Source organism: Anneissia japonica, unplaced genomic scaffold (genome assembly GCF_011630105.1).
Source record: "Anneissia japonica isolate Jap-2015-1 unplaced genomic scaffold, ASM1163010v1 scaffold9290_len831353_cov190, whole genome shotgun sequence".
In the NCBI taxonomy this organism is placed as follows: domain Eukaryota; kingdom Metazoa; phylum Echinodermata; class Crinoidea; order Comatulida; family Comatulidae; genus Anneissia; species Anneissia japonica.
The window spans coordinates 10,510-34,940 of NW_022745682.1; the positions used below are offsets into that span (position 1 = coordinate 10,510).

The 24,431-nt window shown below is 33.7% G+C and overlaps 2 protein-coding genes across 6 annotated transcripts; both read right to left on the reverse strand.

The window, feature by feature from the left end:
* Window positions 1-507: 507 nt before the first annotated feature.
* Window positions 508-5,213, reverse strand: LOC117120012 (tropinone reductase homolog At2g29150-like). 3 transcript variants are annotated; one of them, XM_033265001.1, is made up of 9 exons: window positions 5,129-5,213; window positions 4,216-4,355; window positions 3,734-3,826; window positions 3,186-3,324; window positions 2,745-2,785; window positions 2,171-2,237; window positions 1,874-1,910; window positions 1,570-1,624; window positions 508-680 (listed from the first exon to the last, which is right to left on the reverse strand). In XM_033265001.1, exons 1-9 carry the CDS (start codon window positions 5,154-5,156, stop codon window positions 525-527), a joined length of 756 nt encoding a protein of 251 aa, XP_033120892.1. In that variant the 5' UTR covers window positions 5,157-5,213; the 3' UTR covers window positions 508-524. The 3 variants fall into 3 exon arrangements, with proteins under 3 accessions (XP_033120892.1, XP_033120893.1, XP_033120894.1); XM_033265002.1 differs by lacking the exon at window positions 1,874-1,910 and having other exon boundaries at window positions 520-680; XM_033265003.1 differs by lacking the exon at window positions 1,570-1,624 and having other exon boundaries at window positions 520-680.
* A 4,442-nt stretch (window positions 5,214-9,655) lies between these two features.
* On the reverse strand, window positions 9,656-23,377 carry LOC117120010. Of its 3 annotated transcripts, none has more exons than XM_033264998.1 (7): window positions 23,274-23,377; window positions 19,073-19,275; window positions 14,737-14,864; window positions 13,399-13,511; window positions 12,433-12,651; window positions 11,991-12,168; window positions 9,656-11,748 (listed from the first exon to the last, which is right to left on the reverse strand). In XM_033264998.1, the coding sequence occupies exons 2-7, from the start codon at window positions 19,270-19,272 to the stop codon at window positions 11,531-11,533; spliced, it is 1,056 nt and encodes a 351-aa protein (XP_033120889.1). In that variant the 5' UTR covers window positions 19,273-19,275; window positions 23,274-23,377; the 3' UTR covers window positions 9,656-11,530. The 3 variants fall into 3 exon arrangements, with proteins under 3 accessions (XP_033120889.1, XP_033120888.1, XP_033120890.1); XM_033264997.1 differs by having other exon boundaries at window positions 23,220-23,340; XM_033264999.1 differs by lacking the exon at window positions 23,274-23,377 and adding an exon at window positions 23,023-23,177.
* Between the last annotated feature and the right edge of the window lie 1,054 nt (window positions 23,378-24,431).

Here is a 24,431-nt window from a genome sequence, read left to right on the forward strand (position 1 = left end):
AGACGGGAAATGCAATTTACTACCTCTAAAATCTTACAACTATTACCAATGTATTTTATTTAAAGGCTATCATATTGAAATATTCCACTAAAATCGGAGAACTTTCGTCCAAATTGCTACACATTGTCACTTTCCTCGCGACATAGTTTACATTAGTTACCGAGTTTACAAGAACGTTTGTGATTGGCTAATAGCGTCTCATCAATGCTTAACAGGTATGGTAAGTGTGCTGTGATTGGGTACTGCTTTCGTGAACGACATTATTTTTTCGAAGATAAATTCTCATTTTTGGTTACAGTTTCCCCAAATTTACGATTGTCGACAATTACATTATGTTTCAATAAAATATTATTGACATTTTTGTGCGATCGGTGGGTCACAGAATTCGTAAACTAAGCCGATTTTGGAGCCTCAACCCACGGTCTATAATGCACGCGTACAAAATTATCCACGTTTCAAATACATTTATTAAAGTTTTAAATGTAAATCAATTTTAATGGAACATACACTCTTAAAAACAAAAGCTACTTTCCTAAATGGAAACCGCCATCTATCGGCAAAATGCAACCAGTAATCATTGCTGCTTGTTCGGAGGCTAAAAATGCAACTGCTGTAGCAACTTCGTCTAATTTTACAGGTCGATTTTGAAGTGCGTGCATCCATTTTACCATATCCATAACCTAAAAAAAAAAAAAAAAGCATCAAAGTTACTTTGTTTTCTAAATGGTAAAGATTGAGCTAAATCGGTGAAACTAAACTATTTTTCGTTTAATGCAACTTAGTACTATATATTACGAATGTAATGGCAGTGTGGTATCTTTTATTGATTATTTGCTTAGTGTTTCCGTAAATTCCGAAAAAATCATAAATAAAAAGAATAGTACGAATGTGTTCGAGGTGGGTTAGGTATGTGTAGACTGAATATATTTGTTTTGTATTTTGCTTCTTTTAATGATATCGGTTTCAAACAATTACCAAGGAATAGGCCTATTGAGAACCCAAAATTCAGAAAACTCGAGTTTAAAACTTTCGTAATTATATTATAATTCAGATTACTTGCGTTTATTCCAAATTTCGAAACGTTGCCTCTAATGTTGTTCTTTTTATCTTGTAAAATTGGTACCATGGATAGGCCTAGATTGTTACAACGTTAGCATCATTTAGTCCTTGTGAAGTTTGTTCAATAATAATGTTTCGACAATTCGAAATATAAGGCACACACTGGGTAATTTAATGTAGGCCTACATCTTCAATTTAGTACAATTTCAATTCGAGAGTTATGCACAGCGAAAAAGATATACAACGTTTGATTTGGCGATTATTCAAAAGAAGCACTTATCACATTCGATAAAGACACTTAATTCAATCATTTATGTGTATTTGGAACGGACATTTTTAAGGCGAGTTAAGATAAAGTAATTGATTGGACGACTGGTTGATAGATAAATTGATAGATAGATTGATTTATTTATTTATTTATTTATTTATTTATTTATTTATTTATTTATTTATTGCTTCGCCTATTTATGCCGGGTATCCTGTTTGCAATGACACAACAATGCTCATTACCTTGTTATGACTAAAATCAGCGGCATTGAATAAATTAGTGACCATAACTCCGGGACTGAAAATATCAAAATAGACATTTGGTATTTATCGTATTTTACTACTTGATATATAATTATGTCGGGAGCATATATAATCGTTCAATTACAGTTTAAATCATAAAAAAATAAAAATAAAAAATCATGCAAAATCCAAATAGGGCCTATACCTATACCTAATAGCCAAAAGCTAAAAATAGCAATTACAGATTAGATTTTAAAAAAAAATTGTATGCTTATTACATTACATTGAAAATAAATTATCTTACTTTACTGAATTTACTCTTATTCCATATTCGGCAAATGCTGTCAAAATAAACATTTTAAAAGATTACTGTATACTGATACAAATGCACATAGCTCATTGTTTCAAAATAATATATTGCTAACACAATACAAATATTTATCTTCTCTCTTTTAAAACTTCAACAGTTACATGAAAACGTTGTTCAATAAGAACTAACTCACTTTACAGCACAGATACTGACAATATTGATATTTAAGCTATTGATAAGCATAATTGTTCGTTAATTAAGACAATATTCAATTAGCTATCGGTTTAATACCTTTTGCTGTGTTCAAAGTCAGTTGGTCCATACCAGCTTTTGACATCGTGTAAACGCATAATTTAGACTAAAAAGAAACATATTACATTATGTAAGTGCCTGTAAGTTTTACGTAACATAAACAACTTTAAGAAACGTTTACAGTCCCCATCAACATGCGAACCCACTTCTTAAAATCAATATTACATTCTGGTTGCTCTACAAACTTTCTCTACGGCCTTCGTATGTATCTTTCATTATATTATAAATTAATTGCATTTATTGGTAAAAATACTAACTGAGTATCAGGGTATCTGTGAATGTGAGATACTTAGAAATGGGAAATTTACTGTGGATCCACTGTTTTCCTATAAATAGATACCAAAGTTTAATTGAATTTTATAACATTATGATAAATACTGTTGAATCTTTCAATTGTTATACGAGCAGTCATGGAGAGACCGGTACATGATATTTGCACGGTTGTTTTCGTTTGGTTTTTCAGATTTGGCAGAACTCACTTTGTTTTAGCTTCTGTTGTTTTAATTTTGATTTTTCGATTTTTTGTTGTCTATAAAAAGAAAAAAATACTCACAGGTTGTAAGCTTCCACAAGATGACACGTTCACTACACTACCTGTTAGATAAAATCAGCATGTACCAAATTAAATGATCTTTTAAATTATTCATTTTTGATGTATTTCACATTTCATTTATTATTTTCTGGCAACATACAATAAACGAGTACAAAACAAGCCTAAGAATGACCTTAAGATAAACTTAAATACTATCGAAAGTCTCTCCCAACAATATAATATGACGAAAGTCACAGTCAAAAAGGGACAGACAATATTATTTGAAAATGACTAATTATACAAGTTTAAAAATACCGCCTTTTCATCTCATACCCTCCCCATTTATTCCGAATCATTGAACTGCCTATGTAATTTCAAGGTCGTTCAGCCATGGAGGAATTAGTTTAATCCCTTCATGGTTCTGCAGTGTTAAATTAGTGCATTTAGTGCATGTAATTATACCTTTTGATTCTTTGAGAAACGGTAAGGCTGCCTGTGATGCAAAGAATGCCGATCTGAGATTGGTTGACATGACAAGATCGTAGTCCTCTACCGTAGTTTCAGACAGATGCTTCATACATCCAACTCCGGCGTTGTTAACCTAACAACCGTCGTAATTATAATAACAATAACAATTCTAATAAACAATAATAACATATAATAACAATTAAGAATACTAATAATGATAATATGTGATATCAATACAGCATTAATTTAGGTAATAGCAATCGATAATAATAATTCCCATTACAATTAGCGTATCATACTGAGCGGGATCCCCTATTTTAGCAAATACGTCCCCCCAGCGCCCTCCACTATGTCGCACACATACACTGAGAATTTACTGAGCCAAAAATAATTGACCTAATTAAAATCACCTTATATCATATAAAACTCCCTGAGCGTGCGTCTCGCACTATCCCATCACTCTCTTCTTAGCACCCATCCCATGTTAATATCCATAAATTCGTCACTGAATACAATTATAACAATTTTATTTCCCCACTCACCAGAAGATCTACCCTATTGAAGTATTCATTTGTATCGTTTGCCATCTTCTTCAGGAATTCTACATCGTTCACATCACCAGTCATAGACAGAATCTGTGAACGGCATTTTCAAAAGTATATTTTTTTAGCGTTTATGAAGCGTCTCATGTTCTATTGTTTATTTTTATATATTTCTCATTTTTCCGAACTGGTTATTATTTTAATCATTATTACTAATGTAATGTCATAAGGTACGAACATGTATATTATTTAGGTAGGCCTATTCAAACGAGTTAGTACCCGCATTTAAAAAGTTGCATACAAATAAAGAATGATGGGCGATATTTTGCCTAATACGGAACCTTTGGGGATTCACCCAAATGTAACGGATTATTCGTATACAGGGAAGCATCTTAGATAATTTCTCTATTGTTTGAATGTACAAGAAGTGCATTTGCTTCTCCGTATCTTACATTACATTTGACACTGAATTAAATGTTTACCTCTTTATCTGCTAAGCCTTGTTCTTTGCATTTGTTCACTACTTTTAGCAGATTTTCCGCATTTCTGCCGGCGACTGTCAGACGGTATCCCAATGACGCTAGATGTATGGCGATTGCTTCACCAACTCCCGAGCTGCTGCCTACCATTAAAACATGAATTATCAATGTACCATTGCAATTACATAAAACATGTTTTACATTTTAAGCAAAATTTAATGACGATCGATGTTATTATCAGTTCAAAAGGAACAGTACAGAAAATCCGATCAGAATGACAAAATAAACTAAGCATCCACTGGAAGAAATCCCAATACAGTATCTGCAGACGGATCCCTTTCGGCCTTCCAGGCCTCGTCAGTGCAGCTAGGGTACAGACCCAAACGAAACGTTCGACCAGCTTAGGCATTCACACCTGGGCTGTATATATATGTTGCCTTGGTTTGGCTCTGTAATCATTAGTGGTCGTTTGACTACTCTGGGCTCTGCCTAAGCTAGTCAAACGTTTCGCTTGGGTCTGTACCCTACCTGCACTGATGAGGACTAGAAGGCCGAAACTGACCCGTCTGCAGATATTGGGATATCATTTCAGTGAATGCCTAGTTTATTTTGTCATTCTGATCGGATTTTCGCTACTGTTCCGTTTTAATTTCATATTGTTTTGCATTATGTGGCCGTTTGCTGTTTTTATGGGTTTTTCCCATTTGCCTATTTAAATATATATATATATATATATATATATATATATTGACAAAGGTTATATACATATATATATACATATATACATATATATACATATATAAATGAATGTATATATATATATATATATATATATATATATATATATATATATCTATGATTTTATATGATTATATCCTGTACGAAGAATTCGAAGAATTATAATTAACCATATTACCTGTAACTATAGCTACCTTTCCTCCCATTGTTTATAACATCCAAAATTAGTGAGTAAAATTCTTGCAAGCACAGGCCTGTATGACCTACTATATTAGCATCTTATGATATCATATACAAAACGGTACCAGCATTTAGATATAATTTGCCATAAACATGCTGGTACATGCTGTAACACATTGGTCAACAACCTTGGCATACAAAACAGAATACGTATACTAAACCTATCTCATGTCTTACTTTTATATCTGACAACATTGCTATCATCAAACTTACTGATAGAATTAATGAGAATAACGAAAATGATTATTATAGTATTGAAATTATTTCTTTATGATAATGATATGACGATAACAAGCAGTAATGATGAGCATTATGATAGATTTGTTCCTAAACGTTTCATAATTAACTTTACATGATATAGTTCGTCATTCATTGATAACGTTCTTTCGGTATCACGTCGTGTACCAGGTGGTGAGGATCAGGGGACAGTTCCACTTGTTATTACGGTACCATGGCCTTGAACCATTGGCAGCAACATTCAAATATATTAAACAAAATTATTTTCTGATGTTTTAGATTGTTAATGAATGCTATATTATGTCGAATACACAATTGAGTATAGAGTAGGCCTATTAATATGAAACAAACCTAACTAAATAAAATTAAATATAATAAATGAGAACACGTGACAGGGTAGTATTATCCAGTTAAGTTAATTAATGTTTACTGATTTCTCGTTGAAGTGGCTTCTTAAGAACCGACTTCTTAATAATATCCGATTCATTTATATCCCAGGTTCTAAATTTGTTTGAAGGGCCAAATTATTTTTAGATTTGATCTCACTGGCCAAATCTCTGCCGGGCAATCGTTATCTGATGAAACTCTTCCGCCGCTAAGTTAGATCTATTTGAAAGGGGTTTTTTTTGCAATCTTATATATACTTTTAATTGCCTCTGCCTGCACCAGCGGTCTAACCCCAAAATTAGGGTCGTCGCGAGAACTTTCTGTATGGAAGTGTCTTCAGTTCAACAGTCGTTAGTCACCAACTTTGGTGAGTCGCTTTATCAATGTAATTGATGTCAATACAACATCCTACCGTAGGTTACAAGTCTTGACATATTTTTTGAAAAATACAAAATTTTCCGCATGTGTACATAGTATGAATGCAAGACTAGCGAAATGTATTTTTACGAGTACTGTCTTTTGATACACCAACTTTGTATTACCCCTGTAAAAAAATGCTATTAACGAATCATAATGAACAGAACAACATATAGAGATGGAACTTGGCGGCGACACGTTAATAATGTATGCCTTAAAAAAATGGTTATTGACGAAACAGTGACCAGAACAATTACACAGAGACAGGACATTACGTTCTGTATGATTATTTGCAGGACATTCGAAATGTAATTTTATGAGCACTGTTCTTTGGTTCCATAACTTTTTGATATCATGTAAGAGTACCAGGGGGGTGCGTACGCACCCCCCCCCCCCAATCGAAAAACGTCCACTAATTATAACCAAAAAAAATGTGACATTGTTCCCAGAATCATTATAAAATGAATCACATAACAGTACCGTATTAAGATTGTATGAATGTACAAATGAGTTACAATAAGAATACTAGAGAATGTTGTATACATACAACATTATTATTCTACAGCAGTGTATTACGGTACTGTATTATAGTATTCTACTCTAAGTGTACACCATCTGCAAATAAGGTACTGGTAAGGTTTGTTGGTTTTTCTACTACTACTGAAAAATAAATACCTCACTTGTGGCATTTTAACTTAGCCTTAAATTTATTATTATTTTGTTCTTAATTTTTCCGCAATTTCGACAGCCTCATTCTTCTTATAAAATGTGCTCTTATTAAAAAAAATGTAAGTGATGTTGCTATTAAAACGTACAACGTTACTCGTATCATGATGATCCTTTTATACAGTATACCCCGTCACGGGTTCAATGGATAGATAACGTATACATACAGTATAATTATGCTTATACATCTGTATATGTTTTTGGTCGATGCCAAGAATAAAAATGTTGATTAATTTGTTTCAAATGCTTCTAGTTGTTTGAATCAGCTCATTTACAGTCGCTTTTAATCCACTCTTTATATCAAACTTTTTTTCATTCATTTAAAAGCAGAATTGATTTTGAATTTTTATTCGTAATGGCTACGAATTTATACAGTGGTATTTTTCATTTGGGAAACAATTTGCTTGTTTCTCCATGTCCTCCACTGGTAATTTTTTGATAGGCCCTATCGCTGTGTTCACGAACATATAGAGATTAACATGATAAAATGCCTTCAAATCTACTAGGACGTAAAAAAGCAAATTTTTCCGGGGCCTTCGGCCCCTGGACCCCGTCCAGGGGCCCTGGCCGGCCCCCTGGCCCCAGACTGCTTGCTCGCTGCGCTCGCAAAACGCACCCCCCCCCCATTCAAAAAGCTGGATACGGGCCTGAGTACGAATGTTACCGACGATAAACGTATTGCAAAATAACCTAAATTTAGTTGTTACCTGGACAACAAAAATATATCTGTCAGATTCAACTGACACTATATTTCATCTTATTGGTTCAAACAACGTGTCGTTGTAATTAGCTATATCGAATCAGGGAGATGCTATCGAATCAAACAATCGATGTCTTTCTGTGTCAGTTGGAATACTGACAATGCATTTCATAAAAGTAGGCCTATGATTCATCAATGTTTTTTTTAAGGTGGCGCTAATAGCAAATGATAATATAACGAATATTACATCTATTTGTTTGAAAATTGTACAAAGTAATGTTCATACATGGTGAACAGTAGGCCTATAAAAGCAATAATTTGTATAAAAGTTTTTATTTAGATATATAAATTTCTTTATCAAGGATTCGGTCAAATTCAAGCAGTTCACCAATAAATTACTTATTTTTATCACTCAGATAGTTCCGCTCTGATTTGTTTTCATCCCACACAATTCTGTACAATCTCAACATTACAATCACATTGCCTTCAACACCAACTGCCAGAGTGCTCAGGATTATTAATTATTATATTTCAAACATTATTAATTAATATACAGTATTACTACCTAGGCCCTTTCTCTATTTTAACACACTTTAACACCATGCATCTCAGTCTGTAATCTTAAATTCTTATTTTAATCGTACCAATTTATATCACCTATCTCTCAGTTTCACAGTTATTTTAAGTAATTACCATTTTTAATTGTCATTTCACTAAATTGTAATATCGACTTTAAAATTGATGTGAATTGTAAGTGTATTTTATAACTTTAATGTTTAATTTAAGCGCCTTGTATCCTTTGGCAAAAGGCGCTATATAAATTTCTATATTATTATTATTATTATTATTATTATTATTATTATTATTATTATTATTATTATTATTATTATTATTATTATTATTATTATTATTATTATTATTATTATTATGTGTTTTTATGTTTTAAGTGTTTTATATTGTCAAAAAGAAAACAATGTTGGTCAATAAGAGTTACCGTATCTTATTAGCACAGGAAATGCCAACACAAAAACGAAACGAGATTTGGTGACATATTATTAAGTATAATGATTCTGCTCATTCGTGGTAAGGAATCATTAGATAATACTTTTACAAGATAAACACATGTAGGTCGGGTAAATCGAGATCACCAAATTGCTTTCTGGAAGTTCAATACAAATTTAATTTGAAGCCTATAGAGAAATAATACGTTTGGGAAGCATTAGATTCTCTTAACTATAATTTATAAAGAAGAATGAATCAATATCCACATGGAGACACCTGCATTAGGCCTACTCTGACCCTGTGACCATGGAGGTATAAGCCAATTCGTAGCTTGAACTGCGCATGCTCGTATGAAGGTCAATCGAGATAAACAAGCGTACAGCCAATGCACACAGCATGGGTTTATATCGATTTACCTTGGATAGGGGCACTACGAATTGGCTTACTGTGAATCTTAAGAATTTTAAATTGCATATAGAAATTAATAGACATAATTAACTGTACTTTATATAATTATTATACACCTAGTGTAAGACCCGAAACTGGTATAGAAATTGAGAAGAGTAAATTATTCAGTTAGTTTCTAGGTTTCTTTTTATCCTTTTGTGATGTTTTTTTTTTTTTTGTTATTTTTCTTCCGTTATTATCGATCTTCTCCGTAACATCACTGCGCCAATAGGGCTCGTTGACAAGTGAAGAATTCCTCCACGTTTGAATACAGTTCGCCCTCCAGGTCGAGACCACTTTGGGACCTGAAAATTTGGGGTCGTCTCAGTGTTCGGTGTCCACTATTAGATTGTTATTTCATTCTTTGAAAAAGTGGTCTTGAATTAGAGGGGTCTCGGAATTTGAGTGGTTTCGATATTAGAGAGGTCTGGAATTGGAGGATGCACCGTGTATGTCTTTACGATTATCATTATACTATAGTAGTTGACGAAATAGACATTTAAAGTACACATTAATGGTGGCCAAGAGTTTGAGGCAAAACATCCTGAATCAATGCTGACAACATTTATGAACTTTTATTCTATACTTTGTTCAGACATAATTACTATAACGCAAACAATGTTATATTTTCAAAAAAACAATATACAATTACAATAGAGAGCGTAACGGCAAAAAAACTTCTATTGTATTACTGTATCGTGTTTGGCACATGTACCAGCTTCTTATAAAATGATACACGAGGTTATACATAAATCATCATGCGGTATTATACTGAAAATTCCAAGATTTCAAATAAAAAAATAAGTAAATAAATCATTGCAGAAATTAAAATGAATTTGGGGAGACTTAGAAAAATTTAAAATATTTAAAAAAATAACATAGAAAATACCACAAAAATCAAAAGGCTTGATATCAAATGTTTTTGTGTCACAAACAAATCCTATATTATATACAATAGAGGGTGCAACCCAATAGAGGGTGCAACCCAATAGAGACCCTCAATAGAGGGTGCAACCCAATAGAGGGTGCAACCCAATAGAGGGTGCAACCCAATAGAGGGTGCAACCCAATAGAAGGTGCAACCCCAGAAAACTTGAAACTGTACAGTAGTAGAATCTGTGATATCAAGTTTAGCACATATACAGGCTTATATAAAATATATACGAGATAATAGACATAAATCATCATGCAGAACTATTCTGAAAATGCAAATAGCAAAACAGAAGCACAACCAAGGTTTTGAACATGACATACAACATAACATAACAATGGTAAGTAGAAGCATTTATGTATATTGAAGTCAATTGCTGAGATAGCTTACATTGCTAAAATGAACTAAGATTAATAATGTCTTTACTCAACCAATCAATCAAAAGTGGAAATAATGAATATCATCTATGAGCTAATTATATTACCCTAATTATAGGGTAGGCCTACCATTAGTAATGTATATGTATTATGTTTCTTGTTTTTTATTCACATGCTTTTACAACCTATTCAAGATAAAATATTAAACACTGAACAGTTAAATAATAAATATGGTCAACATTTAATGTTCCAAAAAATTAAAATAATATATAATTCTAGAGATTTTAAAATATACAGTATATCATATGTGTATATATTAACAATTAATACTAAAATAATTAAAATTAATATTAAAGATTGAAGATTGTCTTATATTGCATTGTCTTATCCCCACATTTAGATTTGATCCCTTGCCTAACAATTGAAGCTCATAGGGGCCCCTGTTTCTAACTAATTCCATATTCCAATGAAAATTAATGGTTAATTTTAGCATATCAACCCACTTGGTTGAACTAGTTTGCTGCCATGGGGGTCCGCACGCCCTGCATCTCTGTCTACACTCAAGTTTTACCTTTATTATCTACCTCTACATAGAGTATGTTAGTATTTTAATTACATTCTGTCTTAAGTGTTGTCACCAAGTGGAAAAAAATTGACAATCCATAAACCATTAGATGGTGGAATTTCTTCATTTACAAAATTCTGTATTTGTAAATTTACAGAAACTCTGTACCAAAAAAACCCCATTTTTTTTTACAAGATGTGTTTTCAGCGAGAATTTTTTTTACAAGATGTGTTTTCAGCAAGTGGAAAAAATTGACAATCCATAAACCATTATATGGAGAAATTGCTTCTTCATTACACAATTCAGTCTTTATTTATAAATTTACAGAAACTGTGAGCCAAAACATTTTTTTTAACAAGATATGTATATATAATACTAATCATTCATATATTTGATTGTATCCAATATATTCTTTTTATAGATTATATTTTTATATTTATTTTTTTAATTTTCAAGTCTCTTTATTTTCGGCAGACTGAATCTATCACTAAAAAAATACTACAACAAATAAATAAAAGAATAATGAAGACAGATGTTTATCAATCAACTAATTACTGAATAAGTTTAGTGTTGTCACCAGTCGTGTTCCTCATAACCTCATCATAGGATGGCAGCTGTGGTCTTGGGGCTGGTTGTGAAGCTGAGGGATATGCCACTTGTGGATGCGGGGCTGGCTGAGCTGGGTAGGGGTAAGTTGCTTGCTGATGCTGAGCTGGATGAGGATAACCGGGGTAAGCAGTCTGCGGTTGAGTTGTGACAGGTGGATTAACTATAAAAATATAACAATTATTTTAGAATAAATTATAATAATGCACATTCTCTTTCTTTTAATTATTCTTTAAACTAGTAGGGATTTATAAAATGATAATTGGCAGGCCAAACAATAAACATAACATTGCATTTTATACTAAGGTGTATTATCAAAATAAATTCAACCTTTCAAACATTTGTTACACTAACACATCATCATGCTTACCTTACCAATTTTTGGAAGCTGAGGAAGTAATTTACCTGTGTTATAAGCTTGTGGAGGTCCAACGACTTGAGTGCGGGGTGACTGCATCTGAGACTGAATAGCTTGCATAATGGCAGCAGCTGTCAACGTACGTTGCCAACGATTCATCGATACATACACAACTTCTCCCTGTACAGTTACTGAGCGATCCACGCAAGAAAAGCATCTATGTACCTAGAAATGTTTAAGAAGGTATTTTTAACATCTGTTATTTTTAATTTGCCACCCAATAGTGAGTGGACTTGCATCATATTAACAGTCTTCAAATGAAGTAGGGGGAGGGGGCTGATGGTGATATTCTTGTTGATTATGATGATAATAATAATGTTGCGAACAAGAAGACATTTCTGATGGTGTAAATGCTGTTGCAATTACTTTACATCAGGAAATTTATGTTTGTGAAACTATAATATATATAAAAATAAATTCATTCCTTACCCGATAACATGGGCAGGTGAGTAGACAGCAAGGGAGACAGATCATCCATATGATGGTATTTTCAAGAGAGACATCATAACAGTGAAGGTACTCTGATGAGTTTGTGATGACAATTCTACCATGGTTACACTCCCACAGAGTGTAGCAGGCAGAGTCGGTAATTCCATCCTCTGACATCAATTGTTTGAACCAAGCCTTGATCACATCATTAAACTCAAACTAAGAAAGATAAAACAAATTATATATACTGTTTTATTTAGCATTAGGCACGAAGGCCAAGGAAATGCCAAACAGTAATCCTTTCACGAGACAAACATACACATAAGTAAGATGTACTACCTATTAGCATAGACTAGTCTACATTGAGAGAGAGTCAAGTTGTTTTGGTTTTGAGAAAAAAATCTTTTACTGTGACATGACCCTGAAATTGGAAGGCAAGCATCATAACCACCAAGCTATTTAACTCCACTAATCATCATTAATTAACTGAAACATAATAGATATTTTTTTTAAATATTAAATTTCCTTGATTTTGACAATGATGCAAAGTTCATGTAAATGTATACTTTATTTAAATAATTTAATATCAAATTTAAATAAATATACAGCATTGGACAATTTAATTTGTTTTTATAATTGGTATAATTATTAAGCAGAAACACTTATTAACAAAACAGATATTATTTTAAAGAATTTATAGACATTTTAGAAGTAATAGCTAATGTATCACTTACATAATTGTTTATTTTCTTTTAAAATTCAAGTGTACACCCTACTTCAGTGCAAGATAATAGATATAGCAATACAGACTTAATTTCCAGGCAGTTCATCCTTTATATTATTATTATTACTATTGTTATTATTATTATTATTATTATTATTATTATTATTATTATTATTATTATTATTATTATTATTTTTATTATTTTTATTATTATTAATATAAACTATAAATTTTGATTTTACCTCCAAGGCAAAACTTCTCCCTGCACTCATATCTGCTTTGCCCTCCTCTAGGATCTTTGCCATCTGCTGCCTGATGACTGGGTGCTCAGGGTTTACCACTACAGCAAAATCACCTTCAGAAATGTAAAGATAAATATAATGAGCGACTTTTGAAGACACTGTCAATGATTAAGGACAATGACAATGGCCTGCTTTAAGTCTCCGGTTAGACTATCAAATTTTACTTGACAAAAACATGTGACATGCCTAAATAAGGTCATGATGACATCACTTAACATTTTTTTTGTCTTGATAAATTTGATAGTCTGTACAGGGCTTTAGGTCATGAATAGATATTTGAAACTGTTAATCAGATAGTTGTTAACTGGATACAACTCTTGGGTACTGTTTCTTATTATATTTAATATTCTGCAAATATACGTATTCAGTTTACTGTAGAAATACACACAAAGAAATAAATTTAATCAAAAGTCAATCGTGACATCCTCATTACATTCAAAGTAATTTTCCTATCCCCGATTGAATACAAATTTGTTAGATAAGATACAAGTTGACTGACATATAAATAAATTATTTTCAATTTATTTTGGGCACTGTTAGTAAAAAGAAGCCTTGAGTCTGAGAACAGTATTTCCTTCAAAAATGGCCCTAATAATAATAATAATGGTCGACTTACAGCTAGCGTATATTAAAGCAATGACAGCAGCACTTTCAAGACTAACAATAATAGAATATATTTATCTAACTTTTGTCCACACATTTATGGTATAAATCAGAGTGGTCAAATAAATTACTGCAAAAACCTTCATTAATTAATTATTCAAGACTTCAAGTTTCTCCTAAATTACAAAAATATTTGTTGGACAAAACAAAATTTCTTGGGGCAAGCCTAAAATTTAAATTAAGATCTAATACACTACCCCTTGATTGTAAAACGTGTAAATGGTCAAATGATGTTTCAGGCATTTGCACCCTATGTGAAAGTGGAGAAATTGAAGATGTCAAGCATTTTTTACTAAATTGTCCCGCTTATAATATCGTAGAGACCTCTATATGCACCCCTGGTCAATGGACATATGGAGCACATACTCAGGTCCGTAGGGCAGAATTCCATAATGTTGAAGCTGTAATCAGCACATGATTTTTGTGTTAGAACCTACCAGGTACCCACTTGTACTCCTGGGTAGACACACATCCGTAGGTAAAGGTCCTTGCATAAAAGACAAGTGAAATACACAGCGAGATCTTGCGATTCAAGCAAATTTTTCAAGAAATAAACAGCTACAATTTTCCAACAGCAACCTCAAAAATTGAAAATAATAGCATATTATTAATTACCTGTGGTGATGTGTCGGTGATTTGCAAGCTTTGAGTTCCTTTCAAGATGAACATCTAAGAACAATGGTTTTGAAAGAAGACTTCGTGACAAACTTTCCAACTCCGTTTCATTGTGAACTTTCAAAATTCTATCAAGTACATAGTACAGGTTTATTAAGTAATTTATACAGCAGATCAATTATTTTTTTCAATGATTTATCCAGATCATCATTGAAATAATCATTTGATCGAGTTACATTTTTCTTGCAATTCACATTGGCGGATCTGGTGGTCAGGGGTCCAGGCCCCCTCCCATGGGCAAAAAAAAAAAAAGAATTCTAGACCTACATTTTCAGGACCCGTGACCTGATCTTTTTTTTTGTTACAAAAAGAAAATTAGAAGTTGGGAAAGCTCATTTCCCGCCATCTAAGAATCAAAAATTTCTCGGGGAGTACCCCCGACCCCATTTTATTTTTGGGGTTGATCGATTAATGGAAAAAAGAATACGTAAGCAACGTCAGTATAACGGTACATACATAATAGGCCTATTTACTGTAATAAGAATGAGAAAAATTTACTTGAAGAACTTAAAAGTCATTAAAAGACACCTCAGATGTCGGGAAAGCTCATTTCCCACCATCTGCAATCGATGTTTACCCGGGGAAGAACCCTGACCCCCTTTTTCTTTGGGATTTATCGATTCATGGAAAAAAAAAATATATATGCAACTACTCACTTTTTTTTATGTATGTATACACACATAACAGGCCTATTTACTGTAATAAGAATGAGAAAGTTTACCTGACCGTTTTCGAGGGGGGAGGGGGGAACTTGAATTTTGAATGACTAAGTCATTAAAAGACAACTAGCTCAAAAGTCGGGAAAGCTCATTTCCCACCATCTAAAGTTAGGAATCCGTTTTGGGGTTTTTCAGTTAATTTTTGACCCCCCCCTCAAATTTGAACCCAGATCTCCCTCATTCATATTCCCATTCATCTTACTAGTGGCCCCCCCCCCCCAAACTTTGAAAAACGTTTCGCCAGGCCTGTTTCATGTGTGTCATTGAATTAAGGAAGAGTCTATTTATTTGACCAAACTTTGAAAAACGTTTCGCCGGCCCTGATCACTTAATCCACCACTCTATCAACTGATTGCTAGGATATTATGCCAAATTTTTCAGAATAGTGAATTTATAATGATGGAAATAAACAAAAGTAAAAAAAAAAATATATAATTTCTTCATTGCTTAAACTAGACCACCGTAATGAATAAGGTTTCTAGGCGACTATGAATATGGATGTATAATTTAACAGTGTACGCTCTCCAGAAACATAAAAAAAGTTACATTACATATATTACAGCAATTATATAGCGCTATTTCATGAAGATCGGAGCGCTCAAAGCATGGACTATTATAATAGCTCGGTAACTTTCTTCTCCACTAAAGCCCCTCTCCCACTAGGGGTTTTTTCAGCATACGAGTTACAAGAGAATACTGAGTTGCTAACTCGGCAAACTCGGCAAAAACTCGTAGGACGATTCGGAAAGCTCGGAGAGGACTCTTACCTACTCGTAGCAGCTCTGAACTCGTGGCGCTAATTTTGAACATGTTCAAAATTATCGCCACGAGTAGATAACTCGTAGTAAACTCGAAGAACTCGTAGGTAACTCGTAGAGTATTCGGGGTACTCTTACTTAGCTCGTACACTACTCTGGATACTCGTCGGCGGTTTTGTCATCTACGAGTTTGATGCGAGCACCCAAAAACGAGTACGAGTAAGTACAAGCGCACCGAGTTGGCTCATACCTAACTCGTATCTAATTCGGTACTAACTTGTTACGCTCGTAACAATCTTGTAGTTAACTCGGTGCTCTACTCGGCATAATTCGTACATAACACGTAACCAACTCCATAAAGTCGTACCTCACTCGTAGCTATCACGTAATAAGCTCGTATAGGTCCTTTCCAAAGATCACTAGAAATCGTACGACTCTTAGGTGAAATAAACCTACTGTAGGTGGGAGAGGGGCTTAAGGTTCTCTTTGTGTCTGAGCTGCAAGGTAAACCAGTAACAGCTACACTCGTCTGTCTACAGCAGGGGCTGAATGGACTAGTACACATTATTTTTTTTCCCCATACAGTTCAGGCAGAAATTATAAAGGGCATTATTTAAAGTCATTTTAGGTGAACTGATAACTTGAATAAATGCATGCCTGCTTGACACTTCTTTTCGCGAGTCACAAAAGTGGTGTGGTGTTCGCTGCTTGTGGAATATGACAGCTATGGCATTGTTAGGGCATGGAGGAGTTGCAGTAGTTTAGAAACTAAACTAATTCCTCCATGGTTAGGGTAGGCCAAAATCTATTTGTAGTTGGTCGAGAGGAAAATGTATACAGTTGATACAGAGTGAACTACCGTAATTGACTATTTCTGTAATTACAATATCCCTATGCCTAGGCAGTGTTTACCATTACAACATGGTCTTTGAAAGTATAAAAAGGCAGCGTTGAATTTCTGGTCGATCATTTGAGAGTGTAAAGCACCATTCCGCAACCTACAGCTGTTTGGGTCGCGCAAAAAAAATTGATGGGTCGCATAATATCAGATCGTGAAAACTTTACTTTAAAACAAGAACGAAGACAAATGAAATTAAATTACAGTAAAGCAAAGTCAATGTAAGTGTGACAAGTGCGTCAGTTTACTAGTTGTTATGAGTAGGTTATCACAGTTTCATGTTAAAAATATACTATCAAAACATTTGTACTTCAGGTATGACAACTTTAAAGTATTAGTTTTGTTCATTTTAATGTGTTAGGCTTTCAGCTGCAAATTAGGCCTATAAATGAGAAAACATTTTTAAATTTAATGTATCTATGTCTTCGCATAGCCCATAAATCTCTGGCAGCACTAGGAATTTGTAATAAAATGTCTGTTAATCATAAATTTTTTAAAATTTTTAACTTATTGAAAAGTTTGATAACTTGCGTGATTTGGTTAAATGAGTAATTCAATGTTATTTCTATGGCTTTTACATAGTGATTTTGTGGGTGATGATATCTTTTAATCAATTCACAAAAGAATCAAATGTGTGGTTCTTCCCGCTATCCCTCGCGTGTATAATACGATGGACATTTTAATCGCTTAGGGTTCGATGGGTCGCGTCATACTGCTTAACATATAATTTGGGTCGTGGGCTAAAAAGTTTGTGGAACGGGGGTGTAAAGTATGCAATTTAATTAACTGCTATACTAATGATTCTAAAGGATAAATGTTTAGAAATGCTCGGACACACAGGTACTTCTCTATGTATTGTTTTAATGTTTGACTTCTTACAAACATTTCGTTCATATTCAATATGAATAAAGGCATAGATTATATAGCAAGCAGGTATATTATAAACAATAATTTTACGATATTCACATATGACGTACTGTTTAGGATGTATCTACCCAATTAAATATTGAATAGCTTTATATTTAAAACGATCAAAATCATATGGAAGTGAAAATAGCTTTCATTGATTTACAGACGGTTGTACAAATATCCTGTTACCAAATGAATCATGCAAAAGAATACACAAACGCTCACTGTCTGTTAATAGGCAGGAATTTTTTTTCTCATAAAAAAAACTTTTAATTGTAAAAATGTAAGTTAACTGTGTCCGAAGTACTAGTAATTTGTTTCTGAGCATTTCTAAACGTCCTTCAGAATCAGTACTAGTTACTAAGTATAGGGAGCATACAATTGCTACAACACACACGTAATACTGTATAAGCATAACTGTAGGAACATACTATTAGATAGAAATTTTTTAATCTGAGTTCATTATCTAAAATTGCCAAAATCTCAAATCATTCCTTTCACCCCTTCCATCCTCCATGCCATAATTCTTCAATCTCTATTCAGCTCTCTCACCAGGATTTTGTTAAAGAGTGGTGGAATTTCAGAAATTATTGCGCAAAAAATGTTAAGGGTGGTGCCCCCAAAATTTTAAAGGGTGCATTCTATGCGTTGCCACTTCTGGTACTACTTATGGTGTCAGACGCAACGCGGTAGATGCACTACAATTTAAATTTAATTTCCTCGATACATTTAACTGAATTTAATAATGCAAACAATCGGCCATGTATACTTAAATTATGAAGAAAAATTCACAATTTTTTTGCATGGTACTATCTACCGTCCATAAACACAGACATTTCAGTGCATACTACGATCGTCATTGTACATATATATATATATAGTGTATGTGTTGTTAATGAGTGGATAATACTGTAGCCCTCGATAGCTTTCGCAACAATAAAACAAATCTTGAATCTAAGTTTAGTAAAAAGGCTTCTAAACATTAAACTTACTCTCCAAGAGTGTCTGGAAACCATGTTTTGTATTTGGATGAATGAACACACACATTAACTTTGTGGTGATCGTGAATGAAAATGGGGTGCTCTCGTCCGACGTCCTGTCTTATTTCAAAGAAACTAGGTGGACATTTAACAAGCTCCGACATAAGCATTACACTTATCATTGGCCTCTGGGTTGCTCCTTCAGAATTCATTTTCTGAAAATTAAAAATAAAACAATTAATGCATTGCCAATCACCTGTCTCATGCTAATCCAATAAAAAAAAAAAAACCACCAAAACATTCAATTAAAACTTTGAATTTCTAATACGTTATCAACTTCCAATTACAGTAATTTGACAAATATCTTTAAGTTATTTGCCAGTCAATTTAACGGTCTACAATATGAGAACAAAAAAGAAATGGTACACTTAGCACACAATAAGCAAACACAGTAAACCCTTGAAAAGAAGCCTTGGGCTTCCATTTTTTTAGAACCACTGGATGGGATTTTTTTTTAGATTACTTTTGCAAACTAAAGAGGGGGTACTTTTCAACAACAATGCTGTACATTTTTGAGTTGCTACTATACATGTTTCAACTATGGAATTCAAAATTTAATTTAATACTTTCAAAGTTTAACCATGCTCAATATTGATACTGACATGCTATCATGATAATCAAAGATAAAGTCAGTCTGAATGTAAGTAGGGCCTTTCTATCTCGAAAGAAACACATATTAATCTTGGTAAGAAGTCCATTGGCTTCTTTCCAAGATGGGCTTCTTTTCAAGTTTACTTTGACAAACTCAAGAGGGGAGGCTTTTTGAGAAGGGCTTCTTCCTGAGATTAAGCCCGTGGTGCTTCTATTCAAAATTTTATGGAATTATTAGGATTAAAGTTGGTGATGGTACCATTCATTTTGCTAAACCTTTGATTTCAACTAATTTGGGGGCAATCATACAGTAACCATCCCCAAGGGGCCCAGGTCTCCCGAAAATCAGCACTGTGTTTTGTATTCCCACGAACAAGCCAAAATCTTATAGAAACTAAACCCATCTCCATCAGATGTTTTGACTAATGCATAATTTCTCCCTGAAATTGACTGGCAAAAAGTATCTAGGTGCAGTGAAATACTAAAAACATACATAAAACCAGACCTCCCAGATATGGCTCCTTCCAGCTCCACCCCTGCAGTACAAAGAATTCAGGCCCTAATTAATACGTAAACATATTTTCAATGATTGGTGTTGTCCTACATTATTTTAATCTTATAATCTATTTGTCAACTTATCAATCAATAAATCAATTATTATGTTCAGTTTAATATCATTTCTTTAATAATTCTAGCCTAGTTCTAGGTCTGGCATAGAGGCTAGAGGGGGGTTAGCCTGAAATAGCGGCCCAGCAGCAGTTAAGGGGAGGTCAGGCCCAATCAAACTATAATATCAGACTAATTCCTGTTAGTAATATTATTAGTATTTATTAATTAACATCAGATTGCTCTACGTTCTCTCAAAAAATAAATTATGTTAAACCATAATTAATAAGTTAAAGCCCAATTCCTATGTGTTATAAAGATTCATAAATATAATACAAAATTGCTAGTTTTACTGAAATTTGACATTTCTAAACAAGTTTTAGCTAACATTTTCAAACGCATCTACCTCAGTAACAGCTGAATCTTTATCCTGTGACACTGTGATTATTAGTATATATACTTAGACCAAAAAGAAAATTATTCATCATGTCCCCTTCTTTATATTTTGGTGGGGGTAAATACAGTGACAGACAGGACATGCTTTCGTGGAAGGCAGGACCACATCTCACAAAAACATATTGCACAATGCTTATCCCTTTAAAAAATAAACAGACATTGCCATGCAGTGGAGGCTCAAAACAGCCCAGTGGTAGCACCAGTTGGGAGGGGGGTCATGTACCAGGACCCTATCAGTGTGGTTTCCCCACCCCCCTATTCAAAAGTTTCTCGAGTCAACATAATTTATCAGGAAGAAAAAAATATTTATTATTCTTACAAATTATCATTACTGTACAGATTGAGAAGCTTTGCCCTACTACTACTAGACTTTTTTAAGGGTTTAACATAGCGGCCCCCCCTACTACGCTGACAGGGATTTCAGCCATTTTTATCAAGGACATCATCCTAGCTTTTGTAATCTTCCTAAAACCTACTTGCTTTCAGTCGTACTCCTCTATGCACTTATAGTAATTTTACCATTATTTAAATGACAACAAACAAAGGAGCACAGCAAATGTAAGATCGTGACTGACTAGAGGTGGCTGACATAACAAAAGTGTAAAACGTTACAGACGGACTAAGTTTATGATTGATTATTTCAATAGAAAAAGTTTTACAGTGCCAATAGTACTGCATTGTGGCATGTTATGGCCCTCTAGAGGGTAGATCCTAGTTTGCAAATTTTTACTTTCATTCAATGAACTTGAGTGAGAAAAAGTTCACAAAAATTGCGACAGGCAGGACGCAGAGCTCACTGGAATGTAAAAGTATTCCACCTATTTAGAAAAAAAGCTCTTTTGCTGGCATTTCTCATTAATCGCCTTAATCGTATAAACTGATCTGTTTAGTACTGTATAGTCAATTTATCTCTCCTGGAGGACTCAGAAAAACCAACGAGAAAATACCTCTCCAAAGCCTAGTTTTGATTGACATTCCTGTTAAATAGTTCAACGACCTCAAATTTAGGTCAAATCTTGGGTCACAATATTTTTTTTTTGGTATTTTTTGAAAGTTTGAGCTTCCTACAACATAATAACTCTAATTACTTTCCAATATGAAGAATTTCATATTTTTCCCAAAATGGGCCTTTTGCGTGAATTGACCTACTGAAGGCTAGGCCTAGTAGCCTTACAGTACATCGATTTAGGTTATGTTATTAGACATAAAAACGGCTGACATGATATTTTCCGTTGCACTTGTGAAATATATTTCATTGGAATTTCAAATTTGTTTAAAAAATTATTCTGACCAAGATTTTGACAATTTAACAAATATCTCTGACCTACTCGATAGAAAACAGTGTGCAAAATGCAAAGTACAAAAACTATTCTCAATAAAGAGGGTGCACCTTATTTATTGCTCACGACAGATTAATGCTTTTTTTTAAAATTAATTGTGGGATGAACTAAAATATCTTATCATGAGAGTTCATGGCATTGGTGGGCGAGATAAAAAAAAAAATAAGAAGATAAGAATGCGACGGGTTCGCGAAACAGTAACCCTGCCTACCTACGACACTCAACTGTATAAAGTATTCACAAAAGCAAGAACATTCCAGCGGATGTGATCTACAACCTCTGAATTTGCCAAGTAGTAGTGAAGAAGTCGTCAAAAATGACCTCATATGAGATATAGTTTCTATTTCTCATTCTTTTTTATTCTTTTGTGTAAAAAAATATCATTTATGCCAATATTTTCCCATGGTTTAAATAGTTAGAGTAATGCATGTTCGCATTTTTTTCAGTAAAATTTGGCTGGGAATGGGGCTTTTTAATGTCAATATCACTATCAGTAGTAATAAATTTAAATGTCACATTTTACGATTTAATGTTCAAAAGAAACAGGCAATGCAAGGCTTGCATATTGAATGCGCAACTTAAAACCACTTTGAAACAACTCAAAATGTGCAAAAAGAACACAACACCACCCAATTTATTGAAGTGGCTAGGCCTACTCGGAGGGCTGCATACACTGTCCAAGGAGGTAGGCCTATAGTATACCTCCTTGCAGTCTCACACGATGAATATGCAGTTGCAAGTCTATGTAGTAGGTTAGTAGGCCTAACTACTAAGTATGATGTGTAAGGTTTTTAAACTGTCTGTTCACTAGCCTAGCTTCGCTCCATCTCTAGACTAGGCCCCTTTAGGTGAAGCAGGCCTCTCTAGGCTTTGCCTAGTTTGGCTCTTTAGGCTACTCCTCCTACTTACCTAGGCTAGGCAGGCCTCCTACTAGTACTACTAGTGTTGGTGCCAGGCTAGTCTAGTAGTACAGGCCTAGCCAAGGCTTGTAGTAGTAGGCTTGCTGCTGCTAGGCTGTAACAATAGCCAGGCTTAATAAAAAGCATTATTAAAGCAATTTTTCTATTATCAGAGCACCCATGCCAGATAAAGCGAGGTGTGCTTACTTTTGATGTTAACACTACACTTCTAGTGTGTTTTGTTATGAAAAAATCGCCTACTATTATCTATTTTGCAATCTTCGCACATATCACACGTTCTTCTTCATGGCAGCTCTCTTATTTTTTCATCGATAACCGATGACGTAATCCTCAACAACAGCAGCAAGAGATGGCGCCAGATATTGTGTGACTACCAGTGACTACTATTCACTGGCCTATAAATACTTTTTTATTGATCTATTTCTTTTGAAACACATTCATTTGTACCTCGGCACTAATGCATCTGTCAATTTGAGTTATCAATGTGAAGTAGGCCTACAGTACCAATTATATTTTTTTCTTCACGAATTTCAAATAAAATGACTAAATAAATAAATATAAATAAACTGCAAAAACCGTTATCACAAAGCTCCACGCAATTACGCTTTTAGTGACTAGTTTATAACCTATTGTGGTTAGGCATGGCTTAATAATGACCATTCACGTTTTTAGCATTAAATGTGCTTAATAGGCTAGGTTGATATCATCATGGAGGTATAAAAAATGATTTTTTTTATACCTCCATGATATCATGATGTCAATTAGTTGGATTAGACAATTAGTAGGATTGTTACTGTAAGATAATCAATCGGACGTATACAAAGTACCCAAAGGGGGTAAATATCGTTACTTGTAAATCCAGTAGGCCTATTGTAGAAATGGTCTGAATAACTTCATCACTAACCTTAATGAACTGTGCGGTTAGCTACAAAGTTAAGACCAGGCTCCGGAGGAAAACAAAAATTGATATGTTGTACAACTGATTTTTCTAAGACACAAAAAACATATTTGACGAGTGAATGAGATACAGATTTCTGAATCCGGGCCTATTTAAAACTGGGGGAGAAAAGGTGGAAAATGATGGTTACGCCCCTTTTCCCCAAAAATCCCCCTAACCGCTCCCGACATATTCAAAATAGGATATGCTCTTGTGTCGATAGAAAAACCGTTGTACAACATAGGCCTATTTTTTTTTTGTCAGGAGCCTGGCTTTAAAAATAAAGCTTAGGCCCACATACTAATGGAGTTTGGAGGATTAAAACTTATAAGTTCATCTTATAAATTGTTGAAGATTTTAAATTAATATTCTCATTAATTTTTTTAAAATAATTAGATAAAGTTTTAAAAAAATCAATATTAATAAATAATGTATTGCCTTGCCTAACATCCGTCAAATAA